Here is a 24,767-nt window from a genome sequence, read left to right on the forward strand (position 1 = left end):
AGCTGAAAACTCAGTATGTATGTGCATTTTCTTAGTTTTGTTACTTAAAAACCAACATATTACAATAGCAAAACATAAACAGAAAGTATAATTAGATTTAAAGAATTCAGCGGTCAAACAAAATTTTGATAAATTCCTAATACGTTAGTTTCTCACAATTAGGAATATATTCATTCAAAGGAGATGAATAGATTCATACAAAGGAGATGAATATATTCATACAAAGGAGATGAAACAAGATCATCCCCAAATACTGCAAATTTTCTGGAAATCAGCAATAATGTACTTACTTTATTTATATGTATGTACTATTCTTTTTATTATTATTATTATTATTTTACTTTAAAACGTATGAGTTTAATGAATACCCATGCAAAATGTAAACTTCTTATGAGTTTATAACTGCTTTATTAATATTTTGTCTGTCTTATCAAGAATTAGCATTTTTTACTTTCACTTTGCAATAGTTTTACACTCTCATTTCCAGGAGATAATCCTAAATAGAAAATTAATAACTATAAAAAAATATAATATTTTTATATATTCCTGATAGTTAGAGCAATTATGTTGTCTTATCCTTTATGTCTCAACTCTATATAATGTCAAAGGAGCAGATTAAAAAATTCCAATTTTAGGGGTTCAATATATTTTGCTAGCCCAAAGCCTTGTTTGTCTTAAACTCAATCCTGCAGAAGTGGACCTTCTCAACCACCTAAACATATGTGGAGGAATATTTAAAACTGGCATCCATCATGCTAATCTACCATGCTAATCTATAATGATAATCTATAATGCCATCATGCTAATCTAGTAAAGAAATTAAGTAAGAATATGGTTCACAATGTTTTTTCCCCAAAGTCACCCCAGTGTACAAATTTGAACAAGCACAGTAAGTGTTATGAGTGAAGAGAATATGTATAATGCATGGCAATTTCAAATAAATACTTTAATTTTATTATTAGACTTGATTTCAAAATAAAAATGTTAAACTGAATGCACTGCCAATTTTCAGCAAAAATTCATCCATGTAAACAAAAAATTTAAATTGTATGTTTACAAAATGGAAACAGATAACAAATTTCTCCTCTTCAGACATACTTTTATATCTTTAACTGAAAATTTTAAAGCTAAATAGGTTGATGATACACAACCCTGGCAGGGAATCATTCACTATTGGACCACTCAGAATAAACTTAGATTTTTCTGTATTCACATCAGAATGATTTTTAAAATGTCTACTTAACATATATGAAATGTAAGAATAATGTACATATTTAAAAAGAGAATAGAAAGAATCTATTTAATAGTTACAATAAACCTCCACACTAATATAATGATACTCACTTTCTCAATTGCTTTAAATAATGGAATAAATATATCAGTGTTGTAATTTGACATTGTTCCTTGAATAACTGCAGTAAGTCTTTCAAAGCCCATTCCAGTGTCTACATTTAATGACGAAAGAGCTTTAAGCATGCCATCTGGCAACCTTTTAAATTAAAATAATAAGAATGATAATAATTAAACAATTATAATCAAAGTTAAAAACTAATAAATAAATAAAATACATATATTCAAATCAAATTAACCATGCTTAGAGAAACATAAAACTTTATTATATGAAAAGATGATAACCTAGATTTGAATGGACAAAGTACTATTCTAATACAAATAGTAAAGATTCTAATACAAATAGTAAATAGTAAAGATTTAGGTAATTAAGTAGACTCCACTTAAAATGTACAAATGTTTACTTTCAGTGCAAAGTAAAACAGATACCTGAATTAAAAAGTTTTCATGATTATTCAAATCACTGAAAACAAAAATGCCTAAAAATTTCTGCTGAAATAGAAAAATAAATTAAATAATCACCCTTATAAATAGATTTAAAAAATCATATATTAGAGCAATCTCTCAAATCATTTTAATTATGATCAATAAAAAAGTATTTTTTCAAAATAAAATACAAAACTTTGTTTTAAATTTATGATATGTAAGCATTATAATACAATGAATACCAAATATGAATACTGCATGTTCCATACTAGGACTAAACCTGCAAAATACTCATCACATCATCATGACCTGCAGTCCTTATATAATTAACATAATTGTCCTGCAGTCCTCACAACAAATAACTACATCATCAGTGTCATAACTAAAGACAGAATGTTCTAGCAGAAATGTAAAAAATCATAAATAAATGTCATTTCCTGCAGTCATTGTGTTTACCTCCCATTTTACTTCTTAATTTTTTTTTCATTTTTCTGCTTACCATTGTTTAATACCATTCACTAGTGATATAAGATAAATAAAAAATAAAGAAATAAAATGCTCTTCTTCTGTGAGGGAGGAAGAATTATTACTGACTAATTAAATAGCATGAATTCCTGGGGGGTGGGACTAAAGAGGATGAGTATTGAATTGTAACAAATTTCTTCTCTCAATTTCATTTGTTTCTTTGGATTGTCTATCACAATGTCCAGATATGGAGCCTGGAAAATTGTCATGTTTCTGTTGAATGAAACAGGATTAAATTAAACATCTTCTGTGCATTTTCACTAACAAAGCTGTATGAGCTCTTTTTTTCACAAATGAAAAAAGATTTTAAAAAAATCAGATCCCAGCAAGATAAGGATTCATCTTGTTAGCACAGTGAGGTACACTGCTAAGTGAATGATCAATTTACATGCAAATGGATTGGTTAGCATAGGAAAGATGACTTATAAAATGGCCATCATTTTAACAAGGTCTCCTAATCTTACACAGATTTTTTGGAGGGGGTTTAAGTATGTTAAAAACAGTGTTTATACCCCTTTATTTCAGAACCATCAGAAGAACTTTGGAACCACGGTATAGCTGCTTTGGTGATCATCAGTGTGAATGCTTTACAATGCAAATGAGCAGAAACAGAGCACAGCTTCAATGTACATCATGTAAAAGAAGAAGCACATATTGAATATTTTATAGAGTATACCTAAACCAGAAAGATTTTTACTTCATTTTATGTAGTAATCAGTCTCTTTAATTTGCAATACTTTGCAAAACACAGGGTTTAGACACCGACGAATCATTTATAATAATTCTGTATACAATGATACTAAGAAAAAATTCAGTAGGAAAAAGATTAAATAAACACATGATTTTGATTGCTAGAAAAATACATAACCCTAGACTGACAGAAGAATGTGATGGGGGGAAGGGTAGAATTGAAACATATTGTTCTACCTGGCTTAAAATATCATATTATTTAAAATTTCTAAAAGAACACAATAAAAGGCAACTAGGAATTTTAGATAATTTAATAAGAACAAGTTATTAATATGCACTTCATTTTTATTTTCCATTATGCATTGTTAATATTAAATACTTTTGCTACTCTTAAAAACTCTTGTGAATTATTTGTAAAATCTTACATAATTATGTGAATAAATTTGCCACCACAATAAATTTCAGGAACTAGGGCAGTAACTTACTCATCATCCAAATCTAAGTGACAGGGCATTCATTTTGTTTAAAAAAGGATTCTCAAAGATAATACCATTTTGCCTGGCATTTATAACCTTAATAACCCACCGCAGTCCATGTTAATTCTTACACTTTAACATGAAACAAATATTTATTACAATAATAATAATCTTCACGCAAACGCATTTTTAAACTAATATTGTTAAAATTGCACACACATACACTAAATAACTAAGCTATTAATATGCATACATATTATTAATGAACTCTAAAAAAATATGTAGGTAACAGATTTATATCTATTCTTGTAGGCTATCTTCGTCATTGATTTTCAGAGACACATATTAAAAATGAAAAAACATGGAAATCATAGTTTTTAACTATTCTGCTTCTGTGTGACATGAATATTAAGAGCTTTTACATCTATATTACATCCGTTAGGTTACAATAAAATGATTATAAGCAATTAAAAACTACTTTCAAACACAAAAATTAATGTGCATTCAATTTTTTGCATATGCAGCATCCACATAGCTAATCTATATGTATGATAAAGATATATCATTACATTCTCCCAGCTATATTTATAGCAGACTGGATATTTTTGTTTTTTTTATTCCTGAGTAATAAATAATTCATTCAAGTGCAATAATTTTTAAGTAGAACTTTAAACTATTGTTATATTATTGATAATTTTTCATAAATTCATCTTTTAATTATAGGTTATTTATAAAAAAAATTTTAAATGTGTTTAAAAGATTTGTTATGAATTATTGAATAGATGATTTTTGCTGCATACAAAACTACCTCTATGTTTTCTGATAGTTTCCTGATTAACACTAAAATCATTCTATTGTGGTCTCCACCCACTTTTCAAAATTATTATTAAGAAAATTTAACTGTAACATTTTGATTGTTAATTGCAGTATAGAGTTGATGCACTTGAAGAGCCCACTTTGAGTATGAAACTTTTTCTGAAGAATTTGGGAGAAGTATTTTAAATATGAAGTTAAATTTATAACATTCCTGAAATTATTGGCCTTTGACTTCTGTGGTGATTTTGGCGAGAATGTTTATTTGACACATTCCTGCATTAGCAAGAAATAAATGGTTTCCTATCTATGCTTGTGCAAGAAACAAATGTTAACAGTTACAGATCTGTGCATGTGCATTTCTTTTACTGTAACTTTTTAAGTATGTATAACAGTTTTTGTGTGTGCTTGTAATTCCTGTTCCTGCAGACATAGAAAAATTTTACTTTTAAAATATAGCATCTTTTCACAGCAAATATTTGTTAACTTACTATTTTCAATCTAGAATCTACCAAAGATGCTTAGTTTCCTCCCCCCCAAAAAATGTATTTTACCAAGTGAGAATTACTGAAAAATAGGTGTAATATACAACAATACGTTGGAAAAGAAACCATTCAGTCATGCAATGTTCAGACACCAAGTTGGCCAATGTGTTTGAGGCATTATAAGAAGGAATTTCTAAGCTGTGGCTACCAGAAAGAGCTTGCAAAAAATGAATTTTATGGTATGTTTATGTATGTTATTTTTGAATAAACTGATAACAATAAATAGAATTTTACAATTTATTTAATTAAATATTATAATAAATCCAAATTTATATTAAATTCTTTCCATAAGTATATATTAAATAACTTATATTGTGTAGGTATTAAAGAATTAACATTTACCTTAGTCAAATTCATTTTGTGATTATCTATAACATCTGTCAACAAAGCCTGAGTTGCGTCAACACCACTCTCACTAGACCACTAGACAAGTACCAGATTATCTAACAGTGAATGCTAAATTCTAAATTTCAGAAAATTATACTTTGCTTATATTTCAACTGCTAAAACATAATCAGAAGCAAGTAAATAAATGAATTTTTGAGCTGAATAATTTTATGAATACTTAGATAAAAATCTAACCTGTTGTACTGAATGAAAACTAAATTCCATATTTCAATCAGATCAGATCTACCAGAGTTTATTCTTTGAGCAGCTGATTCAGAGCCAGAGGATAAAAAATCATAATGTATTTCAGTGCAAGGGCCACAAGGTCCTACATCACCCATTTCCCAAAAATTATCTTTTGTTCCAAAGGGGAAAATATGACTTGGATGAATGCTGAAAATAAATTTAAAAAATAATACTCAAATATAAATAACACAATATACTTAAAGAAAAGACATATAACAGATACTAAATAATTTTTTTAATAAAATCATTAACACATCACCGATTAATATACCTTAAAATAATCCACAAAAATAGCAGCTTGTGCTATTTTAATGAAATTTTCATGACAGAAACTAGACACGTAAATATGCAAGTGGTTAAAAAATTACAAAAGTGCACATTCCTATACATTTGAAAAGAAACTGGAGTAATGAAATCATATATGCATCAAGGTAAATTTGAACAAGACACAGAAGAGTATATCAGAGGCTAAAGTTTTTCTTATACACTGTGTTGTAATATAGTGCCATATTTTGTGACTATTAGATTTTTAGCTGTGCCACATTCAGTACATCAAGGGCGTTACAATTGTCATTCCATCATATTGCAACAAATGAAAAGTTTGGTGTCATTTATCACACTTTTCATTTTGATGGCTTTCATCAAAGGAATTGAAGCAAAAGTGTGCATTGTTACAACCAACTTGCTATTACAGCTAATTGAAGTAAAAATCAGCTCTATTATAGTCAACAGCAATAGCAGCCAACTTTTGGGCAATAATAATCAACAACCTTTTCCAAATTTAAAATGCATCACACTGCTGAACAAATAGTATGGCCACAGGTGTAAAACCTCTGAAACATATTGCTACAGTCAGAGAACTCAGGATTATCAATTTTCATCAGAAAGTGAGGTTTATCATGCTCCAAATTATTAGATATGTTTGGGTTCCATTAACTAATAAAATATATGATAGGTAGAAAATCCCAGTCAAGTGTTAACAGTTTCTCATTGCAAAAAATATACGAGACCTGACATTACTGTACTGGTAAATGATGCTATATATGTTCATTAATTTTGGCTATTTTTCTGCTGTTGCTTCTTTCTGTTTGTGCATCTAAAGAGAGTATTTAATTGAATTTATTGTTTTACCTTATAGAAGCAGTTTATACTAAATGATGCACATAAAATCCCACCAAACTGGAATTAAAAACTTTTTTCAGGTAAAGACTGGGCCTTGCTACAACTTATTATGGTGGAAACAGGAATGTTTATAAGTAATACTCTCTCACATCATCCAAAGTTCAACTCCAGAAATTATTCTTTTTAAAAACGCTTCACTCTCATTTCACTGAAGAAGCAAATCACTCACAAATGTTCTCTGCCAACTGATACAGAATCCACACTGATGTAAACAAGCTTCATGAGATGACTGATTTTATAACCATCCCTTGTGCAATTATATTTTGCATCCAATTATACGTGCCACCCCCATTTCGTATTTTTTGCACTAGAGAAAGCTGCCATACATGGAACAATATATTTTTCATTGCTAAATAGGATATAAGTCTTGCGACAAGCTGACCACTTGTCCATGGCATATGCTCAGGTACCTGGGGCCAACAGTCAGGAAAGCAGATATCGGAGCACTGCAGGGTATGGCACACTAGGGCTGTTGCATCACTGAGTTTAGTTTAGTTTAGAGAGGATATAAATCTTCTGATCTGCAAGCTGTTGCATACAAACATTTCCAAAGAAAGTGATTCTTATTTCGTAACAGTGGATGTCACAGTCTGTTAGCATCTTGTGAAGTAGTGCAAAATGAGACAACACCAAAAATGTGTTTTATTTATTTTATTTTATTTTATTATGGCAATACACATACACAAGGATATCCATAAAAGGAAGGGTTGCCTTTATTTAGAATCTTTTTAAGAGAAACTGGCTCATATCCACAGCACAACTTAGGAAACCTATGAAAACTGATGTAGCCAGCCCATTCATCAGGATTTAAATCCAGATCAAATTAACAGCATTTATCAGCTTTACCATTTAGGAACTGGTAAGCCCAAAAAGGGACTGCCTGCTAATATTTAAATACTTATTAATTGAATTTGGCATCACTTGCATTCTACAGTCAAAATGTTTTCTGTCATACTTAGTAAAGAAATAAAGGTATTGCCTATTAATATTTCGATACTTAATTAACTGAATTTGGAATCACACACATTCCATAGTAAAAATGTTCTCTGCCATGCTTAATATAGTCATTTTTAATTTTATGCCTCCCATTTAATCTCGTATGATTTTTATTGCAAAATTTATTGATGTTATTTTTTTCTTTTAGTGATTGCAATGCAATAAGTAAAGCTATCATTCCTTGCATTTGTTTTCATTTTCATTTCAAGTTTCTCTTTTTTTATGAAACCAACATAAATAAAGGAAGAAAATAATTACCAGCTGAAATCTGGTAAAAAGGAAAAAAACAATTGAAAAAAAAATACAGGAAAAGAAAGGTTTATTGTACTGGGTCAAGATATGAAGCCAGAAATAAGCCGAAATGCACCAATATGGTGCTAAAAATACATGGTATGGGTTTTACAGGAAAGTACCAAAAGAAATACAGAAAACAGAACAGTTCAATAGCTTACCCAATATCAAGCCAAATATTTTTACATTCTTCATCAGGTGGCACTCCAAGTTTACTGTCTCCATTAAAATAAGTCACATAAAGATTCTCTGAATTTAGACCATAAATTTTGGTTAAAAGCTCCCATGCCATTTCACAAGCTTCTTTCTAAACAAAGGAAAGAAAGTGAAATGCTGAATATTGAAGAAAAATAATCAGCATCTGTGTAAATAATAAGTGAATTATATACAGAGATAAACAGAAAATTGAGGCAATTTAAATCGACAAAAAATTTTCTTAACATATAAAAACAAATTTTATTTTAATGACAATGATACAAAATTTACTAATTGTATTTTAATGATAATTATATAAAATATACACAAAACCAAACCAGTCCCTTTCTTTTGTTAATTTACTTGTACATTCATTTAATTCCAATTTTTTATGGTCATATAATGAGATGTCTGATAGCACCAAAAACTATTCTGATTACCTTAAACATTCTGTTAAAGAAAGAAAATAACATTGATCAGAATAATGAGATAAAAGTTAAACATAAAGACATTAGAAAAGGTCATATGGTTAGCAATTTTTTAAAATTTATTTATTAAATATTAACTAAATTTATTTATTAAAAGTATTTTTGGCTCAAAACACTGCTTTCATATTTTGACATTGAAATCCACTGTGATAACAGTTTCTTAGTTTGCAAATGTTCTCATAGTTTGCTAATATATTTCATTCTGACACAGCATTTTATTAGCTTTTGAAGAAATTTTACTGTGCAACTCAGAATAAATGGCGTGGCTTGCTGTCTGCTGGAGTTTTACGGTTTCACGACAATGCCATTTGTGTGCAATGCTAAGTTTGTGAGGTTCACTGAAATTAACTTTTTATTATTTTTTATTTTAGCAAAAATAGATTATTGTGTACATGAAGAGGCCTGCAGAGAGGTATGTGTGTTTTTTATAGAAAAAGAAAAATGTAAACAATAGACGGCACTTAATGCATCTTTGAAATAGACATAAAGATACTGAAACAAATATTTCTCCCTGAAACTGCCAACCAGTTCATGACTTTTCTGGTTGGGGTGCAGATGATCAGAAAATAGCAAAAAGGACAATAAAATTGGAATACAGTATTCCTGCGTATATAAAATGCACTCTTAAATTTTACCTTTAATTTAATTTTTAAAAAAAAATCTCAAGGATAAGCTGTGAGTAGCCCGTCTACCACCTACAATGTGTGGTTTTTTTTTTTTTTTTTTTTTTTTTTTTTTCCCATTTTGGAGGTGTGAAAGCGACTAAAGCGAACCAGATCTTGTTTTTCCAGTCACATAAGATAAAAAATCCATCTTCCAGTTGAGGAAACTTAATTGCTTTTCCATAAAATGCTTTCTTCTTGCTGTTTGTTCTTTGAAGTTCATTCTTCCGCTTTTCCAGTATCGCAAGTTGGATTCACTCACATCAAAATAATGTACTGCAGCTCAGTTCCCATTTTCTCACAAAATCAGATAACTGGAAGTATAAAAAGTACAATGTAGCTAAATTGTTTAGCTTAGTATCCTTTGTGCTAAATTTGACATTTTCCTTCAAACGAGTTGCAATTCCAATTAAATTTGCAGAATCCTATGTACATCTCAACAGCAATATATAATCCTACCCAACAGCAATGGATTTTATATTCGACCATTAAATATCCATTGCTATGCTGCATACACTGCTGTATTGCAAGATACTTATATGTACCTATTTCTAATGCTTCATTCCACACCTATTCTTTTTAGCACAAAGGAGCATTAACCCAGTCTCAAAAAGGGTTTTGCATTGAATCACTATAAAAGTCTGAATTACTTTTCAAATTGTTCCCACCAAATATAGGGTCATATAAAAAATCTCCACACTTTTTTGGTACATTTTTGAACAAAAATTTTCTTTACTGAAAATCAATTTTAATCAAGTACATATTGACGATTATTATCTATGATCTTTTGTCATTTTTCGGGTAGCTTCATAATTCCATCAGCGTAGAACTTCTGTGGATTATCTTGGAAAAACTTGGGCAAGTGATTTTCAGCTGCTCTTCGGTCGGCCAATTTTTTTACCATCAAGAGAGTTTTGCAGAGATCGAAGAAAATGGTAGTCAGACGGTGCGAGGTTCAGGCTATATGCTGGATGCATCAAAACTTCTCGACCAAGTTCCATCAATATTTTCTAACTCATCAAAGATTTGTGTGACCATGCATTGTCATGCTGGAACACAACTCCCTTTTTTTTGGCCAATTCTGGTCACTTTTTCTGTATTGCTTCATTCAAACGTTGAGTTGTGTAAAGTACAGGGCCGAATTGATGGTTTCGCCAGGTTGCTATTTATGTGGCACCCAAACATTGTGCTTCTTTTTGTAACCTGCTCTTTTCAAATGATTCCAAACCGTCATATGGTTGATGTTTAGTGCTTCTGCTATTTCCTGACAGGTTATGTGCCAGTCTTGCTCCACCAGTTGCAAAATTTCATTGACGTTTTCAGCGACTGGCCAACCACAGGGAGATGTGTCTTTGATATTGAAATTTCCAGAATGGAATCGAGCAAACCATTTCCGAGTCCTTCGTTCACTCACAGCATTCTCACTATACACTTCACAAATTTTTCGGCATGTTTTTGCAGACTTTTTACCTGTTTCATAGTAAAAAAGCGTTACACAATGTATTTCTTCTGATATTTCACTCATTTTCAAATCAATATAACTTTTTACACAACAAATTAGAAAACTATTTTCAGAAACAATGGGAGCTGAATGTCACCTTTTAAGCACATGTTCATTTAAGACAATTGGGTGAGTGTTGCCAGATACAGGGTGATTATAATTAAAGTTTAAGTTTCAAAACGCTATAAAAAAAGAACCACTCATGAAAATGACGTCAAAATTGAAAGGAATGTTATTGAAGAAAGCGGAAATCGTATGGCAGAAGAAAAAATTTAGTTTCAAAAGTTAGCAACAGATGGCGCTGCAAGCAGAAGAAGACGTAAATTAAAATGCTAGTTAAATTTCAGTGTTATAAAGCCGCCAGGTACCAGGCTGTTCCTCAATTCGCGTCTCAGATGTTCGCCATGGGTGTTTCACTGCAGGACCGCGCTCTGCTGGTAAAGCTGTATTACAAGAATGATGATTGTGCAAGAGTAGCTCTGCAAAATTTCAGGACACTGAAGGGTATAAAAGAAGGCGTTGGTCCAATGAGTGTCGTAGGTCTAAAGAAAATGATGCAAAAATTCGAAACGACAGGTTCGTTTGATGTGCAATCTGGTAGAGGGAGAAAACGAGTGCATTCGACGGTAGTTGAAGAAGTGGCCACAGCATTACAGGAAGGGTCGGCCGGTGGTGTGCAACCATGCAGTGCACGAGGAATTGCTCGAACATTTGACAGGCCTACAAGCACAGTGCTGAAAATTGTACGAAACATCCTGCAATGCTATCCGTACAAAATTGGCCATGTGCAGGAGTTGCTTCCGTCTGACCTGACAGCTAGGGAGACGTTTACGTTAGAATTCCACGATCGCATGGAAGTGGATAATTAATGGCCGTGGAAAATTTTGTGGACAGATGAAGCCCATTTCCATCTGACAGGATACGTGAATACCTAGAATTGTCGAATATGGGCAACAGAAAATCCACTGGCAACGCACCCCGTACCACTTCACGGTATGGTGTGGCTTTACGGCATCATTCATCCTACAACCATATTTTTTCGAGCAGACGGGTGCTTCCGGTCCTGTTACCGAAACCGTCACTGGTCAGAGATATGCGTCTCTTTTGCGCAACCACGTGATTCCAGCTCTGCAACAGCGTGGATGTGTGGATGAAATCATTTTTATGCAAGATGGCGCTCCTCCGCACATTGCACATCTCGTGAAGCAGCTGCTGAGGCGCCATTTCGGAAATGCTCGAATTATCAGCCGTCATTTCCCTACAGCCTGGCCGTCTCGATCACCTGATCTTACTCCGTGTGATTTCTGGCTGTGGAGATATCTGAAGGATGTTGTGTTCCGCGCTCCAATTGCAAATTTAGCAGAATTAAAGGCACGCATTCCGCAACACATTCTGAACATCACCCCGGAGACACTGCGATCCGTTATGGAACATGCTGTTTGTCGCTTTCAACTTGTTGCACACAACGGTGGACACCATATTGAACATGTTTTGCGCCAGTTCCGAACTTCTTTGATGAATGGTTCTTATGCGGTATGTCGCCACAAAACTCTTGAAACCGATTTGTCCCTTTCGATGTGATATGTACAGTCATGCAAATAAAATTATTCAACAATTCTAATTTATCAATGCGTTTTAATGTGTAACTTCCACCTTAGCCGTTGTTTTACGAATCATTTCTCGTTTCTCGTCGTGATTCTGTCGCTTACAGCGCCATCTGTTGCTAACTTTTGAAACTAACTTTTTTCTTCTGCCATACGCTTTCCGCCTTCTTCAATAACATTCCTTTCAAATTTCACATCATTTTCATCAGTTGTTCTTTTTTTATTGCGTTTTGAAACTTAAACTTTAATTATAATCACCCTGTATATAGGCATCACCACCATCTAGTGGTAAAAATACGCTGAGACTTTTTATCTGACTCACTATTATCGTCCTGTATTATATATAAAAAATTAAATAATAAAGAATTTGCATAAATGTATGCATGCATGTTTTCTGCATTGTGAAAAACAATGGTACCTAGAGCCATTACATTTTTAATAACGTAGTCCTCCACCCGAATAAGGACACCTCGAAGCTCAAATTTTGAATTTGCTTTATTGCGCATTTCATATTTTGTAAAACTTTAATGAATTTTTTATTAAACTCAATAATTTCAGGCGAGCAATGGCATATTTTTCCCGCACTATGGCAACACTATACGAGGAAAAAACACTTATCTCCAGTGGGTGAAACTGTCTATTGGAAATTCTAAAGATAAGCTGCTTTAAAATATTTTAAGCCAAAATGCTCTCCAAATGTGTATGCGTATGTAAATGAAACAAACACCCCTTTGAGCATAATATAAAATCAGAAAGCTTTCCTTTTTTTTATGGAAAAAAAGTGTGGCTTATACATAAAAGAGTACAGTAATTTCCATGCTGTAAGGATGAAATTACAAACCAGCTCTTTAAATATACATCCCATGTAATAATCTTTCAAATACTTATATTTACCAGTGTCTTTTTTAATGTGCATGTTACGTTAATGGGAACTGAGTGAGTGAGTGAGTGAGAGATTATGCCACAAAACAAAGATGATTATAGTGCGCCAAACACAAGATGGGATGATTACAAATGATGAAATTAAAATACAATAAATAAAAAGAAGTATACAAATGTACCAAATCCAGAGGATGAAGTCATATAAAAACAAGTTAAAAGCACACATTAAAATTCAAGACACAGTCTTCAAAACAAATTACATTAGATAATAAAAGCCAGTCTCTTAAATAATAAAATAAATTGCAATTGACCTCTCTTCCGATTAAATGGTCGAGAGGTAAGTCACAGCTACTAAAATATTTCTGGCGAAGACTATTAAAACATGGACACTCAATTAAAATATGACGAACAGATAAACAAACATTACAATTAAAACAAACAGGCTCATTTTCAGCTTTGAGAAGATAGTTATGTGTCACTCTAGTGTGACCAATTCTGAGGCGAGTCAAAAGAACTTCCTCCTTATGATTTCCATCAAAATCCCAATGCTCAATTCTAGGCTTTACATTTCTCAACTTGTTGTTAAGCTGAACGTCCCAAATTTGCTGCCATTTTTCCCGGATCTTTCCCTTGATGACACAACAGATGTCTCTAAAAGGGATTAGGCGACTGGACAGTTCAACAGCAGATTTTGCCGCGATGTCTGCAAGCTTGTTTCCCTTTATTCCCGTATGCCCAGGAACCCAGCAGTACAGGATTTCATATCCTCGAATCTTTAAATTTATATGAATTTTAAGAACATCCACTACCACAGGATTTTGAGTGTTGGGAAAAGCTTCCAAGGATTTAAGAGCACTATACGAGTCTGTATAAATTATGAACTTTGTGTGGCAGAGCTTTGAGATGTACAAAAGACCATAATAGATTGCAGTTAGTTCAGATGTTAAGACTGAGAAACCCATGTGCAAACGTCTGCCCTCTATGTGACCTTGAAATACAAATGCCATCCCAACATGATCATCTGACTTGGATCCATCTGTGTATACTGGAAGATAACTGCTAATGGAAACAAAACTAGCAAGATAAATCAGTTGACTGCCAAAAATATAATCATCACTTTATATATTTTATTAAATGCTTATCTAATTGCATAACATTGCTGACAGAATAGTCTGGGTTTACACACAACATAATTTATTTTCAACAATAAATACACGAATTATCTTATTAGCACTTATCAAATTATACAAAAAAATTAAAATTTAAAAAATTAACTCCACATGTATAATTTTACAGCCTAGTTACAGCATCAAAAATCCCACATATCAAAAACGAAAGAAGGGGGAAAATGCAAAATTATAGCATTTAATACTTCAGAAATGGAAAATAAGACTTTGTATCTAAGAATTGATTTACATTATACAAACAGAAAAACAATTACCTTTGAATAGTCACCAAATGACCAATTTCCAAGCATTTCAAAAAATGTATGATGATGAAGATCTTTGCCAACATCAGCCAAATCATTGTGTTTTCCACTTAAACGAATGCATTTTTGACTATTAGCCACCCTCTTTAATCCATGTAAAGGATGTCCAGTGTGTGTTTTATTCATCAGCAAGGATCGAAACTGCATTAAACAAAAAGTGCATGTGAGCAAATTTTATATTTCAATTCAATAAGAAAATATAAAAATTTGGTTCTTATATATTTTACTGCTAACCATTTTTGGCAATGTCTTTGAACAGTATAATTTAATATTAATGTGAATAAGTTTGGCATCACTACAGACTCATAAGAACTTTGTTGGTTTTATATAACCCGGATCCTCAGTAAGTCAGGCTGGGTTTTACAATGAAGTTACAATTGCTCTTTTTCTCTATTGCATTTGATAACTTTTTTATAATTTTGAAATAGAAACTTTTTTTCATTTATTTGCATTTTCTAATTGGAATTCCATCTTTTATACGCTCAACTATCCAGAATTTTTACATATCTGAAATTCAGCCTTTCCGGATAGTGGAACTTTTACCGAACCAAAAAATAATTCTTAAGATTTAATAAGTTATATTATATCTTGTAATTTTCTCAAAGACATTTTAATAAAAATTTGTTTCATATTTCACAAAACATAAACAACACAAATTGCAAATTGAACGATGAAAGTAAAACTTTTTATTAATCATCTTACCACACCTTCCAATAAAAAGGATAAAATCCCATTTTATTTATATGAGAATACAATAATCATTTATTGTATGCTAAAACAGTAACAATTTAAGTATTATAAAATAAAATAAAGGGAAATTTTTTTAATTCACATGTACAGCCAAAAGACAATTTTGTGTTGGTTGTCTATGAGGATTATAATTTTTTATATGCTTTATTTCATATTACTTAAACATGTTTTTATCATCATAACATTAAGTGTTCAGATAATAATCATATGTTTACTTGTGTCACTAAAATGAGTAATGTGATAACGGTATAACCAAAATCAATGTAGTTGAACTTTGATAAGCAGAAACTGGAAAAAGCAGAAAAACAAATTCCAAGAAATTAAAAAAAGTTATGCTAACAAAACTTTACTAAACTGTACTTGGAACACAACTAATATTTTACATACAAAGAGATGATTTAAAAGTTTTAAAACTATCTTTATTGCTTTTTGTCAATATTAGAGAAAACAACTCTGTATTGGTTTTGTAATGGTATAAGGCAGGGTTCCTTAAACTGTGGGGAGTCGCAACCCACAGTTTAAGCAAAAATTTTAGCAGTTTTGATATTTCTTATTATAATAAATTTACAATTACCAAATATTTTTACATAATGTATCTGAAAATAGATAAATATAAGACAATACAGACAAAGAAAAACACAAAAACGTTTCGAAGCATCCCTTTTATAATATAAACGTTCCTTTTCCTTGCTTTGCACGTGATGCTGCCATTTCATCTGTTACTTATTTAAAATTTTCTCATTGTTCTAGGTCTTAAAATGAGAAATTAAAATTAATGACCTAAAACTGCAATAGTATATTACAGTACAAGTGAAAAAATTGACAGTTTCACTCATGTGCGAGTCGGATTATTTGTGCAATACTTATGGGGGTCCCACAAAATTTTTGTAAATATTATGGGGCCCTGGGGGTCATGAAGAAATCTCTGTGATAAAAAGGGGTCGTCACTGAAAAAAGTTTAAGAAACCCTGGTATAAGATATTCATCCCGCCTTCTTAACATATCTTCGTGGTGTAGGGGGTCAGCACACTCAGTGCGTATTTGAGAGGTCCGAGGTTGAGTCCCAGTGAGGGCAACATTTTTCATGTCTCTTGCTTCAAAAAAATCCTAATGTCTCAACAGTGATGCCCGAATTTAAAAAAGTGGTGGATGATGATTCTCCACCACCAGGATTTGGCGATCGGATCCCCTATTCCCCAGTCGGCCTTTAAAAGGGAGAGTATATAAGATATTTCTACCTCCTTCTTAGCATGACTTCATGGTGTAATAAGTCAGCCCACTCAGCGTGAATCGAGAGGTCCGAGGTTCGAGTCCTGGCGAGGACATTGTTCATTTTTCATGTCTCCTGCTTCGAAATATCCTAATGTCTCTACAACGGTTAAACAATAATACATTTGAACCTGTTCCTTAACAAGCACTGCCTTTAGTATTTGAGAACTGTGAGTAGAAGCACTTAGGACGTTTTGATATGAGTACAGAAGATGTTTCTATGATTATACTGCAGAGATGCAATTGAATTTTTGTCTTAAAAGTAGGAAAGTCATAATGAAATACCTGATATGTTTAGAATATGCATTTGGTGATAAACCCCATAGCAGACAGTAAGCCATTAGCGAGTGACCATTATATAAATACCTCAATTCACTTATTAGTCCATAAGGGCTTTGTCCCTAAAGGACTACTTTTTGGGGAGGGGATTTTGCATTGGTTCACTATAAATGTCCATTTCACTTTGCAAACTGTTGCCACCAAATTTTAGAGTCCTGCATCATATTTGAAGAAATTAAATAATGAAAAATCTGCATAAATGTATATTTCTTGCATTGTATATAGTCAAAAGTCGTTCATCCGGACTCGACGGGACTTCAGCAATTACGGATTACTGATTTTTCCGGATTATAGATCATCAGTTTAAATCTCATAAGATAGCATGCAGAAATTATAAAATTAAAAATATGAAACCGTAATTTATGAAATAAAAAACAATTATGATCTAAAGGGTATCAAAATTTACAAAAAAAAAAAAAAAAAAAGCTTAGCATTTATTTGTTTACTTTATTAAACATTTCTTTCAATGTAAGTTGTTTCGTTTTATGTCATAATACTTTCTCTTTAATTCTATAAACAGACATAATTTCTTGTTCAGTTACAAAGTTCCGCTGTTCAAGTCCCGTTAATTGCTGTGCCGAGAATACCGACTAACTTGTCAATCGAAATTTTTTCATTTTCACAACCTCTCTGTCATATTCATGTGTTTATCCATTTTTTGCAGCAATTCCACTTTTTGTTTGATGGACATGGAAACATACTTTCGTTTTGTATGATCCTTTGGGAGCTCCAGAATGGGAAATTCTATTTGACATAATCGAAAGTTCAAGTTTACTTTTATAGTATTGCTGTTACAGTCTGCAAAAAATAATAAGCCGGATCCAATTCGAAGATTAAGGAACAACGCAATAATCAACATTAACTGAAATAGATAATTAGATAATTTTAGCATATACCATCCCTTATACATAAAACGTGCACGCGAAAACGTATTCTGCGCTTATGCACACGCGTATGCGAAAACGTAAAAGGTCTTGCGTGCACACGTAAACGCCTATGCGCATGTGTCAACGCGGCGCATGAGCAGAAAGTTTTTAGCTTTGAGGTCTGGATTATGGGTGTCCGAATTAACGACTTTTGACTGTATACAGTATAAAGTCTGTAATCCGGACTCGTCGGGACTTCAGCGATTCCGGATTAGGTTTTTTTCTGGATTATAGATCATCAATTTAAATCTAGTAAGATGGTATACAATTAAAAAATTTGAAACCGTAATTTATGAAATAAAGAGCAATTATGATCTAAAGGGTATCAAATTTTACAAAAAAAAAAGAAGCTTAATATTTATTTGTTTACTTTATTAAACATTTCTTTCAACGCGTGCATGTGTAATGTATGCGCATGCGTAAAGTTTGTGGCTTTGAGGTCCGGATAATGGACGTCCGGATTACGGACTTTATACTGTAAAACACAACAGTACATAGAGCCATCGGATTTTGAATGACGTAATCCTACTGCAAATATTGGCATATGGAAGCACAAATTTGAAATTTGTTTTATTATTGATTTCATATTTTGTAAAATTTTAACAAATTTTTCATTAACAAACTCAAGAATTTCAAAGCGAGCAACGATTTCAGCATTGTACAGAAAAAATACTTTTATCTCCAGTGCACAAGACTCTGTATCGGAAATTCTAAAGTTATGCTCAATTTAAAACTATTTTGCAATATTGCTCTTGAACTGAATTTTATGTTTTAAGTGCGAAGAACATATTTAATAAATAAAGGAAACAGACAAAATGTTTAAAAAAATGCCCCTTTGGACGGAATTTAAAATCTGAAACCTTTCAGATATATTTTTTGTTGTCGTTGTTGTTTTTAATTTCATTGGTTTTTATCAGCAGTGATTTACACAAAGATTTCCCTAATCGGAGTTCACTCCCAAAACACCATCTGCCTGTAGCAATGAGGAAGGAAAGAGTGTACATGCTAAAGAAAGTGTGTTGCTCAAGGACAACTAAATGGTGCTGGCATTGCAGACGCATAGCTAGAGTTTCCAGCACCCAGTTTGTGTCCCAAGAACGGAAAACATTTCTTGGTACTTTTCCGTTTTGCCGATGCAGACGATAAAGTTGCCAATAATGGTACAAGTGATGCCAAACGGAATATCCTCGCTGCTAACCTTTTACTCTTCATTTTCTAAACAATTTCAATACAATTACATAGAATTTTTACCCGATAGTTCAATTTTATGCCCTAAGGCCATTCATGGGCAGTAATTAAGTGAATGTGAATTAGGATGCAATAACACCGCTCACCCGACGGCAAAAATATAGAAAAAAACAAAGGGTTAAATTGATAAATTCTAATGAGAATGCACTAGTGAAGTAAAGCACTGCGGTTTTACATAATTTCTGAGTAAGCTATTTGTACGAATTGAAATAATTCTTGCATTTAAACTTGTATTCCAAATTAAGATTTAACTTGAAATTAATGTAGATAATTAGTGAAAGAATTAGATTTTTGTAGCGTAGTTTATGTGAGATGAGATCACTTGGGGTCACGTGATATGAACCAGCGAATCAAAATGTGGTACCATAAAAGCATAGTAAATTATTAAATTAATGTCTTTTTACAAATTTATTGGCTTCTTTACAAAATTTTAAACAACATTAAAATCTTTATACATTCAAAATAAGAAATTCTTAGAACTAACAATTATCAACATTTTTTATGTGTATACTGTGTGTTGTCGCTAATAAGATCTGTCTGGCGAGGTTTGTGGCGGCGAAACAGAAAAGTACCCATTTCATTAAAAAATTTCATTGCATCAATTTGGTGCCCCTTGGATGCTGCACCTGGGGACAGGTGTTCCCCCTTGCCCCACCCTAGCTACGCCACTGTGGCATTGACCACAAAGTCCGAAAATGATTTGGCTCTAGTGTAGAATTGGCTGCGCTTTCGATTGGTAACAAATTTTGTTTAATTTTGGTGATGAAACCCCATTTCTGGTTATCATGATAGTTTTAACTTGGTTTCAGCTTTCTGATTTTTTGAAGTGAAAATAGATTGATGTGTACATGGACACCGAGTTTGTGCAATTCTTTGAATTCTTATTTTGGTTTGGTTGGATCCTAGCACAGCCCACACCTTTGGCGCGAATGATTTTGGTTATGGTGCATATTGATGTGTACATGGACAAAGGAAGTATGCAATGCCACGTTTGTGCAAGTCTCTTATTTTTTTAAGTGAAAATAGGTCGATGTGTACATGGACACCGAGTTTGTGCAATTCTTTGACTTGTTATTTTCAAGTTCACATGAAAAAATAAAAAATAAATACTCCTGTGGCTACAGAAGATGTCACATATTTCATTGTCACATTTCTAGCGTCTCAGTCTTCAATAAATTACTGTGAAAAGAATCCTAACTCTCTGCTATTCAATTACGGCAGAGAACTCTGCATTTATACGACCAGCACATAAAAATAGCATATTACTTGGATCTGATCTAATAATACATAACTACTTGCCTGATTCATACCAGCATTAACGAATAACAAGGAAGGATCGTTATTCAAAAATACTGGACTAGAATGTACATAAGTATGATTCTTTTCTTTAACAAAATAGTCCAAAAACAACTGTCTGACTTCTCTTGCCGAAATTTTCTCAGTTTTCAGTTCTAAAGTTTTATTTTGATAATGCCGACATATATGAAAGTATTCATTTAGCCTCAGTAAACGGGAAATTCCTCGTTTGTCAAATATCCTTCCAGCATAGATGAAACCCATATTCAAGGTAAACAGATACTTAATTCTTAAATGTAATGCACAGCATTCGATCTACAAAATGTTATATATTCCAAAGTGTTCAAACAAATCGATATTGAAACATGTGTATCATAAACTAAACAAAAATACGAAATTTCTCCCGAAATCATCAGTATAACACATTAGATATCGAGTTGGTTTGATTTCGGACGCATTGGCGCCATGCGATATTTTTGTCAACAAACACCAGAGTTGATACATGTTGCCAGATGATTAAAGTCGTTTTCCTCGCAAAAAATTTTCCGCAAATCCTAAAGGCTATGTTAGGATTTCTTCTCAGATTAAAAGAATTTATAAAGATAGGAAACTTAACATTAAATTGCAAAACGCGAAGACAAGCTTCTAGAAAACTTGACAATTTGTGAACGATCCTGAGTTAACAGTTTAGTTCAATACAAATCAGGACTCGAAACTGCAGAAGAAAATATCTCCGAAGTTGTCTCCCGAGTATTTTTCATCTCTAACCATTGACCACTGAAGGCAGCTGCTGTTTGCTTAATACTGATTAAATATTGGTGGATATCACTCTATTGGGAATTTAGGCCTATGGAGTCAATATTTTTCGAAATTCCGCAAATTAGTGTCGCTGATATGGCGAGAGTAAAGCTCCCTGGTTTGGTCTGTAATACATGTGGCAGGAGCTCTTGCTTAGTAACTAGAACACGTTTCCAGAAAATAATGAAGATCCAGTTTGAAATAAATTGCACGGAGTACTAATCTGTAGCAATTATTTCCCTAAATAAGATGCAAAAATACAATATATTCTTTATATTAACAAATGAGATCTAAATGCAAACACACTTGATAATTAATTGATAATAAACATTTTTCAGTATTTATTATTCTAGTCCTTGAGCTAGGATACGATTCAAAACCCAAATGTAACAAGTATCTATAGTAATATAATATTTGCGAAATCTTATTCACAGGTCTGAAGGAGTTTCGGTCGGTGAGGATAAGTAAATATACTCTTAATTTAGTCCTAGGTGAACAATTTTCTTTCTGTAAGAGTCTGTTCAGCTCCGCTGAGTCACAAAGCTGTGTGTTCCCAATTTTGAGTTCCAGTATGTTGTCCATGGTCTTTTCACAACATTCTCATTTGTTTGGTCGTAGTCTGCAACTCTTGATAGATGTTGTGGTGTTGCCATGGAAACACCGTACGAAGTTTTGTGAGTTCTGCGCATGCGCGCCTCGGATTTGCGGCAGATGGTAAGGAGAGAGCGGTGTGTATGGAGCGGGAATTTCCCTTCTCATCGGAATGTTATTATCGATGTGTAAAATAAAGATTACATATTTTATACTTGTGTCTTGCCTCACCATGGAGCTCCTACATTGGTGACTGACGTTGGACAACGCACATCTTTTGCTTGTTTTTTGGAATCTGGACAAAATACGAAAACGAAACTATCCAAACATCATAAACAATGGATGAAATATCTGCAGTGAAAATACCTCCTTTCATTCCTTCTGATCCATCTCTTTGGTTCACGATGGTGGAATCTATTTTTGAATTAACGGTTCCAAAGGCTATAACAGAATCCAGAAAAGTATAACCACTGTGTGGCGCATTTACCTTCTGACATCGCTATGACCGTGAGGGATATCATCATTTCTCCTGACCACACGGATCCATATGGGAAACTGAAGAATGAAGTCATTTCTCGCTGTGGTGATAGCAAATCGCAAGAAATACGTCGCTTACTTGCCGGTGAGCAACTAGGGGATCGAAAGCCGTCTGAACTCTTACGCGTTATGCAGCTTCGTGCAGAAAATCATAACGTGACGGATACTTGTTTTGGAATTATTTCTGCAGCAAATACCTACACATGTGCAATCTATTTTAGCATCGATCACCCCTCTAACCACACAAAAGGCTGTTGAAATAGCAGATAAAATAATGGAAGTGTCATCTGCTCAGGTAAGCGTAGTTTCTGATTCTTGTGCATCATCTAGTGTTACACCGAACTCTGAACTGCTTAAAGAGATAAAATCGCTTCGCAAGGAAGTTGCATTTCTACGACGTTCAAGAAGTCAGTCTCGTAATCGTAATTTTCGTCATGCATCAAATCGTGAGAAATCTGAAAAAAGTGATCTATGTTGGTACCACCAAAAATTTGCTTCTAGAGCAAAAAAGTGTACCCCACCCTGCAATTTTCAGGGAAATTTCCAGGGCCAAGAGTAGCGGCGATATACGCCTCGCCTTCTAGTTCTCGTCGCCTATTTGTTCGGGATCGCAAAACCAATATTAATTTTTTAATTGATACCGGTAGTGATTGTTCCTTAATTCCAGCCTCAAGATCTGATAAACTGACTACTCCTATTCAAACTTTTCTGGCTGCAAATGGTACTCAGATAAATGTATATAAACAAAAGTTATTATCTTTAGATTTAGGTTTAAGAAAACAGCTTGTTTATCCTTTTTATGTATGCAATGTTCAAACTGCTATAATTGGTGCAGATTTCTTACATTATTTTAATCTACAACCAGATCTTAGAAATCGTCGCTTAAACGATACTTGCACCAAATTAAATTCTTATGGTATTTTACATGTTGCTAGTATATATTCAGTGAAATCTGTAATTTATTATGATCATTATGCTAAGTTGTTAAATGAAATTCCTCGTATTGTTCAAGCTTCCTGTGCAAACCAAATAGTCAAACATTCAGTTCAGCATCATATTGAAACTTTTGGCTCTCCCGTTTTTGCCAAACCATGTCGGCTTGCACCCGATCGTTTGAAAATTGCAAAAATGGAATTTCAACATCTGTTAGATCTAGGCCACATTCGCCCATCCAACAGCAATTATGCTTCGCCATTGCATATGGTCCCTAAAAAAGATATGAATGATTGGCGTCCTGTCGGTGATTTTAGGGCCCTTAATGCTCAGACTAAAAAGGACAAATATCCAATCCCTAGTATTATTGATTTCACAAGTGAACTCCATGGGTGCAACATATTCTCCCATGTAGATTTAGTCAAAGCATTTCATCAAATTCCGATTGCTCCCGAGGATGTCCATAAAACTGCTATCTGCACACCATTTGGACTTTTCGAGAGTACTCGGATGCAATTTGGTTTGTGCAATGCATCAAGTACTTTTCAAAGGTTTATAGATGAAGTTACGAGAGGTTTAACCGGTGTATATGCATTTATTGATGATATTTTGATTGCCTCTAAAAGCCACAACGAGCATATTAACAATCTAGGAGCTCTCTTTCAAAGGTTAGATCATTATGGTTTAGCAATCAAACCCTTAAAGTGTACATTTGGAATTCCTACCTTAGATTTCTTAGGATATAAAGTCTCTAAAGAAGGTATTTCTCCCATTCCAGATCGAGGTGATGCCATTTCTAAATTTCCTAGACCAACAAGCTTAACACAGCTTCGCAGATTTCTTGGCCTATTCAATTTTTATCGCAGATTTGTGCCACATGCAGCGCACATTTTGTCCCCTTTAATTAAGCTTCTCGAAGGTCATTCTAACAAAAAGAAATCATTCCGTCCAACTAAGAAGACTGAAAATCCTCTTCCGTGGTCTGAGGACGCCGGAAAGGCATTTTTAGCAGCTAAAGAAGTTCTTACAAAAGCTACCCTCTTAAGACATCCAATTCCTGGTGCTCAACTCGGTCTTTGGACCGATGCATCCTGATGTTGTTATTGGCAGCTCTCTCATGCAACTCCAAAATGGTCAATGGGAGCCAATAGCATTCCATTCTTTAAAACTGAATAAGAGTCAACGGAAATGGTCTACATATGACCGCGAACTTCTGGCAATATATGAGTCTATCAGGAAATTTCGGCACATGTTGGAAGGTCGCAACTTCATCATATTTACTGACCAAAAACCACTAACATTCGCTTTCAGACAAAAAGCAGAAACGTGCTC

The 24,767-nt window shown here is 33.2% G+C and overlaps 1 protein-coding gene and 1 pseudogene across 1 annotated transcript in view; one reads left to right on the forward strand and one right to left on the reverse strand.

Annotated features, from left to right (window-relative positions):
* LOC118190028 (alanine--tRNA ligase, cytoplasmic-like) overlaps positions 1-21,055 on the reverse strand; it is a 105,677-nt gene extending 84,622 nt beyond the window's left edge. The window contains exons 1-5 of the mRNA XM_085822804.1: positions 20,580-21,055; positions 14,701-14,889; positions 8,089-8,234; positions 5,408-5,605; positions 1,345-1,489 (exon numbers count right to left, since the gene is read on the reverse strand). Of these exons, the coding sequence (XP_085678930.1) occupies positions 1,345-1,489; positions 5,408-5,605; positions 8,089-8,234; positions 14,701-14,889; positions 20,580-20,840 (939 nt within the window). The 5' untranslated portion in view covers positions 20,841-21,055. The remainder of the gene's footprint in view (positions 1-1,344; positions 1,490-5,407; positions 5,606-8,088; positions 8,235-14,700; positions 14,890-20,579) is intronic.
* Positions 21,056-22,303: 1,248 nt separating this feature from the next.
* LOC146996053 (uncharacterized) lies at positions 22,304-23,061 on the forward strand (annotated as a pseudogene).
* Positions 23,062-24,767: the final 1,706 nt, after the last annotated feature.

The sequence above is a fragment of the Stegodyphus dumicola genome, chromosome 8, assembly GCF_044657685.1.
Source record: "Stegodyphus dumicola isolate Sdum_Otavi_A_Nest chromosome 8, ASM4465768v1".
In the NCBI taxonomy this organism is placed as follows: Eukaryota; Metazoa; Arthropoda; class Arachnida; order Araneae; family Eresidae; genus Stegodyphus; species Stegodyphus dumicola.